Source organism: Trichomycterus rosablanca, chromosome 16 (assembly GCF_030014385.1).
Source record: "Trichomycterus rosablanca isolate fTriRos1 chromosome 16, fTriRos1.hap1, whole genome shotgun sequence".
NCBI lineage: Eukaryota > Metazoa > Chordata > Actinopteri > Siluriformes > Trichomycteridae > Trichomycterus > Trichomycterus rosablanca.
Window position 1 is genome coordinate 13,792,846 of NC_086003.1, and position 10,675 is coordinate 13,803,520.

Sequence of the window (10,675 nt, forward strand, 5' to 3'; positions counted from 1 at the left end):
AAATCATTATAATCACTTTTATTTCCATAAATGCAAATGCACTGAAAATACTAAACTTTCAATTCTAAATCAAAACATTAACAACATTTAGCCAGTTTGTGTTCAACCTTTACAGAAAATTAAGAAAAATGAATATTAGGCTGTTCAAAATAATAGCAGTGCCAGCATTTTTCTTTAAAAACTCAAAAAATGTATCTATAACATGAAAAAATGTTTGAGGTTTTACTTTACTTTAAATTACTGAACTAATATTTAGTGGCAGAACAATTGTTTCCGAGATCTGTGTTGCATGGAGTCGACCAACTTCTGGCACCTCTGAACAGGTATTCCAGTCCAGGATGATTAGACTACATTCCACAGTTCTTCTGCAGTTTTGGTTTTGCCTAAAAAAAAACGTGTTTCAGATATCAGCCCACAAGTTCTCTATGAGATTGAGGTCAGGGGATTGGGCTGGTCACTCTATTACCTCAATCTTGTTTGTCTGTAACCAAGATGTTTTGGGTCATTGTCATGTTAAAACATTTATTTTAAGGACATTTCTTCTTTGACATAGGGCAACATGATCTCCTCAAGTATTCTGATATATTTAAACTGATCCATGATCCCTCGTATGCCATAAATAGGCGTAACACCATGGTATGAAAAACATTAATTTATCCTACTTTGAAAGTACTTTGGGAAAAAAACTTTATTTTCCCTTCAACTGTCTGTAGAAAACAAAAGACAACAAGACAACTTTGACATACACTATACACTGATCAGCCATAACATTAAAACCACCTCCTTGTTTCTACACTCACTCTATTTTATCAGCTCCACTTACCATATAGAAGCACTTTGTAGTTCTACAATTACTGATTGTAGTCCATCTGTTTCTCTACATACTTTTAGTCTGTTTTCACCCTGTTCTTCAATGGTCAGGGCCCCCACAGGACCACCACAGAGCAGGTATTAATTAGGTGGTGGATCATTCTCAGTACTGCAGTGACAATGACATGGTGGTGGTGTGTTAGTGTGTGTTGTGCTGGTATGAGTGGATAAGACAGCAGCATTGCCGGAGTTTTTAAATACCGTGTCCACTCACTGTCCACTCTATTAGACACTCCTACCTAGTTGGTCCACCTTGTAGATGTAAAGTCAGAGATGATCTATTGCTGATGTTTAAGTCGGTCATCTTCTAGACCTTCATCAGTGGTCACAGGACGCTGCCCATAGGGCGCTGTTGGCTGGATATATTTTTGGTTGGTGGACTATTCTCAGTCCAGCATTGACAGTGAGGTGTTTAAAAACTCCAGCAGCGCTGCTGTGTCTTATCCACTCATACCAGCACAACACACACTAACACACCACCACCATGTCAGTGTCACTGCAGTGCTGAGAATGATCCACCACCCAAATAATACCTGCTCTGTAGTGGTCCTGGGAGAGTCCTGACCATTGAAGAACAGCATGAAAGGGGGCTAACAAAGCATGCAGAGAAACAGATGGACTACAGTCAGTAATTGTAGAACTACAAAGTGCTCCTATATGGTAAGTGGAGCTGATAAAATGGACAGTGAGTGTAAAAAACAAGGAGGAGGTTTTAATGTTATGGCTGATCTGTGTATTCACTCACTATTAATCATAACTTGTTGGGACATTCCATGAGACAACAATGGTCCTTAATATGGACTTGTTCCCCTTTGGTGCTATAACAGCCTTCAGTCTTCCAAGATACTTTGCAGTGTTGCTGTCAATCAAGCATTTTTAGGTTTAGGCACTCATGACCCGCAATGACCTTCTAATTTATCCCACTTAAGGAATACTTGGCAAAACCCCTGTTAATTTCACAACAAGTGAAAAGTGTAAAACCACTGTATAATATGATTTCTTTCAACCTGGATGTTGAATTGTGCAAGTCTGCTTTATTTATGCTTGTTTTGTAAGTTGCAAGCTGAATAATTTGGCGTGTATACCTTATTTATTGTCTGTTCACTTTAGTTTACACACGTGTTGTGTTTTTACGTGTGTATTATTCACTTGAAGGAAGCTATGCACTTTATCTTTCCAATACAGCTTGCTGCTTTCGTCCCTCTGCTATCAAGCTGCTATCTGAATGAACACACTCCTCCTACTATGACAAAAAAGTCTTCCCCCTCTATCACGATTTTTGCACCAATGCTGTGTAAGTGTTCATGCATGTCTGGAGTAACATTGGCAGTACATTGTCAAAACATTTTAAAAAGAGGCCAACACAACTGCTATACCATCTATGCTCTCTGGCTCTCAGCATGCAACAGCTACTCTTGAAGTCTCTTGAAGAGTACAAACAGGACGACTCAAATGGACATGGCAGGGAAGTCCTTTGTTCGGGATGTGGCAGCAGGACGTCGTGGTGTGACAGGAATGACCTACCTGTGATCACCCAGCCGGGTCTTGGAGTAACAACCACAACTGTGACCACCATCACACAGACGGGGGGAGACTGGAGCACGGGCCTGTTTGATGTGTGTGACGACACCAGTGTCTGTAAGAACTACAAATGTTCTTGGTGTAAGAAAATTAATTTGGGATTAAAAAGTGTAGTTTGTTTGAGAAGTTGAAAAATGCTGTTGTAAAAAGCTATTTTATTATCAATGATGAAATAATTTTGTCATTAATAATTGTAGACTTCTGGAATTTAAAATTATACCACAGAATCAGGAGCCTTTATTGGAAATATTACTTTTTTATTACTTTTATATATATATACACACACACCGATCAGCCATAACATTAAAACCACCTCCTTGTTTCTACACACACTGTCCATTTTATCAGCTCCACTTACTATATAGAAGCACTTTGTAGTTCTACAATTACTGACTGTAGTCCGTTTATTTCTCTACACACCCTTTTAACCTGTTTTCATGCTGTTCTTCAATGGTCAGAACTCTTCCAGGACCACTACAGAGCAGATATTTAGGTGGTGGATCATTCTCAGCACTGCAGTGACACTGACATGGTGGTGGTGTGTTAGTGTGTGTTGTGCTGGTATGAGTGGATCAGACACAGCAGCGCTGCTGGAGTTTTTAAATACCGTGTCCACTCACTGTCCACTCTATTAGACACTCCTACCTAGTTGGTCCACCTTGTAGATGTAACGTCAGAGACGATCGCTCATCTATTGCTGCTGTTTGAGTTGGTCATCTTCTAGACCTTCATCAGTGGTCACAGGATGCTGTCTATGGGGTGCTGTTGGCTGGATATATTTTTGGTTGGTGGACTATTCTCAGTCCAGCAGTGACAGTGAGGTGAATAAAAACTCCATCAGCGCTGCTGTGTCTTATCCACTCATACCAGCACAACACACACTAACACACCACCACATCATTGTCACTGCAGTGCTGAGAATGATCCACCACCCAAATAATACCTGCTCTGTGGTGGTCCTGGGAGAGTCCTGACCATTGAAGAACAGGGTGAAAGCAGGCTAAAAAAGGCATGCAGAGGAACAGATGGACTACAGTCAGTAATTGTAGAACTACAAAGTGCTTCTATGTGGTAAGTGGAGCTGATAAAATGAACAGTGAGTGTATATGATGGTTCTTCATGCATGTCCACCCTGAGTTTGGTGATTCTGTGTTCATCAAAATGAACTCTTTATAACAATGCACTGTTTTTCATTATTATTGAAGTAATAAATCATATTTATAAGCCTGACTATAAACACACCAAGAGACATTTCTCATAATATGTAATTCTTTTGCGTTGTTTTCCATCGTAGGCTTGATTGGTGCTTTTATGCCCTGCTGTTTGGATCTGGGTTTGGCTCATCAGTATGGAGAATGCCTGTGTCTGCCTCTGCTTCCTGCTTCCACTTTTGCTATGCGGGTTGCCATCAGAGAGCGTTATAAAATCAGGGTGAGTCTTTACAGGTAAAAAGTACTGATATTACTTTACTTTGGGGTCTAGGCAAATGATGATGTATGGGTTAGACATGAATGCAAATGCTGTGATGCAGAACCAGTGCAAGTCTGTAACCTGCAGTGTGTTTACAAGAGTGTTAAAGGGATTTTGCCTGCAGAATGTTAATTCTTAATAGTTCTTGGGCCATGGAATAGGTTTATCAACATCATCAAGCACTTAAGGGCCAACATTTTGTGGACACACTTTGATTATTACATCCAAAACCATGAGCATTAATGTAAATTTCCATTTACTAGTCCAGCTGTTATGACCTTCATTATTTAGAAACACTGTCTATTAGATTTTGCTATTTACAACCATTTAGCGAGACTACTAGTGAGGTCAGGCAGTCATTTTGGGCTATAAGGCATAGCTTGTTGTCACTTCTGATAATTATATATGTTGGATGTGGTTCAGGTCAGGGCTTTATGCAGACCTATCAAGTTCTTTCATACAACACTTGACAAGACATTTTATTATGGGCTTCATGCACAGGGCTTTTCCATGCCAGATCCAAGTAGGAATGAACTGCCCTATTACTTTCATTCATTGTCTGTTTGGCCACTTCTTTATATTGGTCAGGGTCATGGTGGGTGCAATTCACTGGGCAAATAGTAGAAAAACACCCTGGACAAGTCACCAGTCCATCAGAGAGCAAACACACACACACACACACACACAGAGTCACAGCTAGGGCAATTTAGTATCTCCAATTAACCTGACTGCATGTCTTTGGACTCTGGTAGGAAAACCATATGGGCAAACGGGGGAACATGCAAATCTCACACAGAAAGGACCCAGATTGCTCCACCTTGAAATTGCACCCAGGGCATTCTTGCTGTAAGGCAACAGTGCTACCCACCATGCCACCATGCTGCCCTGCCTTCATACTATTGTAATAATGTTAAAATAACCTAATTCAACTAATTCTCGTATGGCTGGGCACTGTGTTGCTGGAACTTTCCTTTCCAAAACTGCTGCTGCAAAGTTAGACGCATATAATTTCATTTATAGAATTGATTTATTATTCCTGTTAGCATTTAATAATTAGAAATGAGAATGTTCCAATATGTTTGTCCATATAGCTATGTTTCCATGAGCTGTTTATAATTCTATATTAATTAATTATTATAAATGAAAAGTGTATATGTTGATTATAATTACTTTTATAAATATATTATTTAAGTGAATTATTAGTAAATAAGTTTAGTCTGAAATGTAGTGAGGGTTACCCCACAGCAAGAAGGTCTTTGGTTTGATTTCAAGGTGGAGCGGTTTGGGTCCCTTCTGTGTGGAGTTAAAAGTTCTCCTTGTGTCCTCGTCTGTTTGCATAAGCATTAAGTCTGTAACATCAGTTCAAAATCCATAAGATAAGATAAGATAACACTATTGATCCCGAAGGAAATTGCAGTGTTACAGTACCATGAGGTACATGTAAAGATAAATGACAATTGTAGTTTTTATTAACAACACAGCTGCAAAAATACTAAAGTGCAGTGGCACCTTGAAACTCGATGTCAGTTGGTTCTGGGAGTGGCGTTGAGTTTAAAAGGTGTCGAGTTTATTCAAGGTATTTTTTCCCATAAGGATGTATGGGAAACCTGTTAGTCCATAGTCCACATATTTTAGGCTAATGTAAAATAATGGGGTTGTTTTTGATACGTATACACTAAAAATAACACAAATATAATGTAAAAATACTGAAATACAACTGAAAAAGTTTCTTATGCTTCTTAATCGTGGAGATAACTGATCTTGGAATACTGTATTCTGTTCTGTAAAGGCGCATTCACATGAGAATAACACAACACAAGTTTAAAAGTGAAACAGGAGGAAAATCCAGCTAAACACAGATACATGTGGAGCTTTCAGAGTGAATTTGACGGTTATTCCACACAAATGCAGATTCGTCTCATATGCGCACTTTGATGACGTCTTACGGCACCACTTAAGCCAAGCGCTGAACAAAGCGGCTGTTCATTGTTAATTTAAAATTAAATAAATAAATAAATAAATAAAAAAGCTGAACATGTTGAGTTTAAGGTAAACGTCATGTTTAAGGGTACACATTTCTCCACGATGGGCATCAAGTTTCAAAGATTTTAAGTTTAGGGGGTGTCAAGTTACAAGGTACCACGGTATTACACTCCATTTTTCTTGTTACTCATTGTTCTAATAAACCCTAGTTGTCAAAGTAAAAATCTATTGAATATAGACAATACTTACCAGCCATGACTGGAAATAGTCCTCAGTTAGCTGCACTGAGGACTGTAAAGTTTCACTAGCTACTACAATGTTTGTATTTTGGCGACTCTTATATAAATGTGATAATTAAAAATATACTATATGGCCAAACTTATGTAAAAACCTCTCCTAATTATTGAGTTCAAATATTTAAGCCACACCCATTGCTAATGGGTGTATAAACTCAATTATATAAACTAAATCATGCTTCCAAGTTTGTGGCAAGACAAGGTCCAATAAGACATGAGATACTGCACAAGCTAATAGTCAGCTGTCTACATACTTCTGGCCATATTGTGCACTTCTTTTTACAATGTAATGCATCTCTGACTGGGGCACCACTTCCAGACTAATGCAACTGACATTAAATATTCAACACAATTTGCCCTCTAATTCATTCTGTGATACCTTCTGCTTCTCCCTGTGTGTTTCTGTAGGGCAGTGTATGTGAGGACTGGACTGCTGTATTCTTCTGCTACCCTCTAGCAGTTTGTCAGATGATGCGGGAGATGAAGAGGAGGCTGAGGAGACAGATGTACACTGTTTCCACTGCACTCCAGTGCTCTTGAAGGACAAAAATGTGTGTGTGTAATGTGTGTCAGTTCAAATTTCTGATATGTAATACATAGTGCTGTCAGTGTTGTTATTTGTGGTAGCTTAAGGGATTCAGGGACTACTTTTGGCATAAAGATTGATGTCTGACATTTTAGTAATGATGAGCCGTCAATGGATGAAGAGATTTGTTTACACACTTCATGTTTAGTATTTAAATTTTAAAAAGTTATCCAAAGATACATATTTATACCAATTTATGTCAGTTTTTTGCACATTGTACAGGTAGCCATGTATGTATGTGTATGTACTTGTATATATGTGTACTAATGTACAGTATATTCATACACATGCATATGTATGTGTGTGTATGTATGTATGTTTAGCTATATACAGTATAAGGCTATACAGGCCCCATTCAATGTGCAATACTTAACACTTTTAGCACTTCACTATTTAATATTTATTCTCTATCATATAATCATCTATCTGTCTGTCTGTCTGTCTGTCCTTCCGTCCGTCCGTCCATCCATCCATCCATAAATCTATAAAATTAAAGTATTAAATAATTTAATAATGTTCATTGTATTAATAATGTTAAAAAATTGACATCCAAATATTACATCAATATGTGCTTGTTATATATCTCATTCTTAAACCATTGATGATAAAATGTAATTAATTCTTCCTTTTTATGAAAATTAATGCAGCAATGTACTGTACTTCCGCTTAGTATGATCAGACACTGGCATTGATTGATAGGACCAGAGGGGCAGTCTACATTCAGAGATTTATCCCAAATGCCAAATGTAATAAATGGGGTTCGAGCTCTGTGCAGGCCAGTCAAATTCCACTTTCCAGGAAACCTTTCAGTCCAGCCCAAACCACTTTAGCCACTCTTTTGTTTACTTTTTTTGGTTGACTGTTACCTTCCCGGACGAGCCCTCGTTTGGGGACAGTGGTAGCCTATTTGGGTAGGGCTTTTGGCTATCAACCAGAAGATTGGCGGTTCAAATCCAGGCTCTGCTATGCAGCCACTGTTGGGTCCTTGAGCAAGGCCTCTAACCCGGTCTGCTCCAGGGGCGCCATACGATGGCTGACCCTGTGCTCTGACCCCAGCTTCCAAACAAGCTAGGATATGCGAAGAAAGAATTTCATTGTACTGTACACGTGTATTTGTATATATGACAAATAAAGTATATCTTCTTCTTCTTTTTCTTCATAACATACATATGAGTGAGTAAATTAATAGCCCTGTAAGTATATGTTGCCATACAAAAGATTTAAACCCTGTTCTTGTGTTCTTACATTGCACCCTGTGTTTCTGAATGTTGCCGGACCTGCTGGATGACTAGGATGAAGCTGTTAGTATAAATATATGAAATGTTTAACTAGGGTGACCATACGTCCTCTTTTTCCTGGACATGTCCTTATTTGGGACCTAAAAAATGTCCAGGTTCTGCTGTGTGTATGTGTGAATTGTTTTTAGGTCTTTTTAGAAGTTTTTACATTTCACCACAACAGCTGCAGATCAATGGACTGCACATCTGTCTGTGTCTTGTTAAAAAAAAGCCTTTCCCTGATTCTGAAACAGTGAAAAATTTTCATGCCCACGTACTAACACAGAGGCTCTTGTCAACGCTGTAATGGTACTGCATTCTTTGAAATTGCTCAGCAAGCACTGGAAGACACAGCTTACTGTGGGGTCTTTACTAATGGGAGCACTCCAAATTAGTCAGCTGATACGATTGTGCAATACATTACAGAAACTTTAAAAAAATGGGATTTAATTTAACTATCTATGTGTCTATCCATCCATCCATCCATTGATGCATTTGTCAAATATTTAAACCTCTACTTTATACACATTGCCATGGTGCCACCAATTACATGAAATTACCCCCCTCTTCCCAGTCAAAGTGTCCTCTTTTTTAGAAAACCAAAATATGGTCACCCTAGCTTAATAACACCTTAATTTAATAACATTAAAACCACCTCCTTGTTTCTACAACACTGTCCATTTTATCAACTCCACTTACTATATAGAAGCACTTTGTAGATCTACAATTACTGACTGTAGTCCATCTGTTTCTCTACATACTTCTTTAATCTCCTTTTACTCTTTACTCTTCTTTAATGGTCTGGACCCCCACAGGACCACTACAGAGTAGGTATTATTTAAGTGGTGGATCATTGTCAGCACTGCAGTGACACTGGCATGGTGATGGTGTGTTAGTATGTGTTGTGCTGGTATGAGTGGATCAGACACAGCAGCACTGATGGAGTTTTTAAACACCTCACTGTCACTGCTGGACTGAGAATAGTCCACCAGGGCACCATCCTGTGACCACTGATGAAGGTCTAGAAGATGACCAACTCAAACAGCAGCAATAGATGAGCGATTGTCTCTGACTTTACATCTACAAGGTGGACCAACTAGATAGGAGTGTCTATTAGAGTGGACAGTGAGTGGACACAGTATTTAAAAACTCCAGCAGCGCTGCTGTGTCTGATACACATACCAGCACAACACACACTAACACACCACCACCATGTCAGTGTCACTGCAGTGCTGAGAATGATCCACCACCCAAATAATACCTACTCTGTCGTGGTCCTGTGGGGGTCCTGACCATTGAAGAACAGGGTGAAAAGAGATTAAAAAAGTATGTAGAGAAACAGATGGACTACAGTCAGAGCTGATAAAACGGACAGTGAGTGTAAAAACAAGGAGGTGGCTGATCAGTGTATATACTTCATGGCTGTATACCTAAATGTTAGCAATGGATGTGGTTTAAATAGCTAATTGTTCTATTTAGAAGACCGTTTTTGGAATGTCAACACATGCATATTTACAGATCAAATATCACACCCGTCACTTTTTCCATTATAACCTTATTGTGTATGTTCCAGCTGAGGGCACTGTTGCTACATACACACATATATATACACACACACACACACACACACACACACACACACACACACAGCCACACACACACACACACACACACACACACACTCTTCCTTTTGGGCCACAAAAATGTGTGTAAGCTAAGAGAGGTGCTGCTTCCTTGGTGCCTCCCTTGTAGGAAGGCCATAACAGCCTCCAGTGCTGCAACATCGAGCCTAGAGAGACGAGAACATAGAGGAAACTGCGAAAATTAACCAGGCATAAATGCATCATCTGTATTATTCTGTTAGCAATGTGCATCCCAAAGCTGGAATGTATATTCATGAGTCTACATAATTGATGCATTGTTTCTTTAGGGGTAATTTTAACAAACCACAAACTGATGAACTTTACTGCAATCATGCAATCTGTCTTTACACCATTGGTGCATTTAATGACCCTATTGTGTTTTTTTTCCTGGCTGTGATGTTCGAGGTTTGTATGTGTGTATAAGCAGGAGTTTGAGAGAGTACTACATGGTGTCCCTAAAGTCTGGACACATAGGAAATATCACTAACTATAACTAACTACACCGATCAGCCATAACATTAAAACCACCTCCTTGTTTCTACACTCACTATTTTATCAGCTCCACTTACCATATAGAAGCACTTTGTAGTTCTACAATTACTGACTGTAGTCTATCTGTTTCTCTGCATACTTTGTTAGCCCCCTTTCATGCTGTTCTTCAGCGGTCAGAACTCCCCCAGGACCACTACAGCGCTGCTGTGTCTTATCCACTCATACCAGCACAACACACACTAACACACCACCACCATGTCATTGTCACTGCAGTGCTGAGAATCATCCACCATCCAAATAATACTTACTCTGTAGTGGTCCTGTGGGGGTCCTGACCATTGAAGAACAGCATGAAAAGGGGCTAACAAAGCATGCAGAGAAACAGATAGACTACAGTCAGTAATTGTAGAACTACAAAGTGCTTCTATATGGTAAGTGAGTGTAGAAACAAGGAGGTGGTTTTAATGTTATGGCTGA

At 39.2% G+C, this 10,675-nt stretch overlaps 1 protein-coding gene across 1 annotated transcript; it reads left to right on the top strand.

Annotated features, from left to right (window-relative positions):
- The first annotated feature begins 2,235 nt into the window (after window positions 1–2,235).
- Window positions 2,236–6,938, top strand: plac8l1 (PLAC8 like 1). Its single transcript, XM_063012047.1, has 3 exons — window positions 2,236–2,508; window positions 3,746–3,882; window positions 6,609–6,938. The coding sequence occupies exons 1-3, from the start codon at window positions 2,271–2,273 to the stop codon at window positions 6,738–6,740; spliced, it is 507 nt and encodes a 168-aa protein (XP_062868117.1). The 5' UTR covers window positions 2,236–2,270; the 3' UTR covers window positions 6,741–6,938.
- Window positions 6,939–10,675: the final 3,737 nt, after the last annotated feature.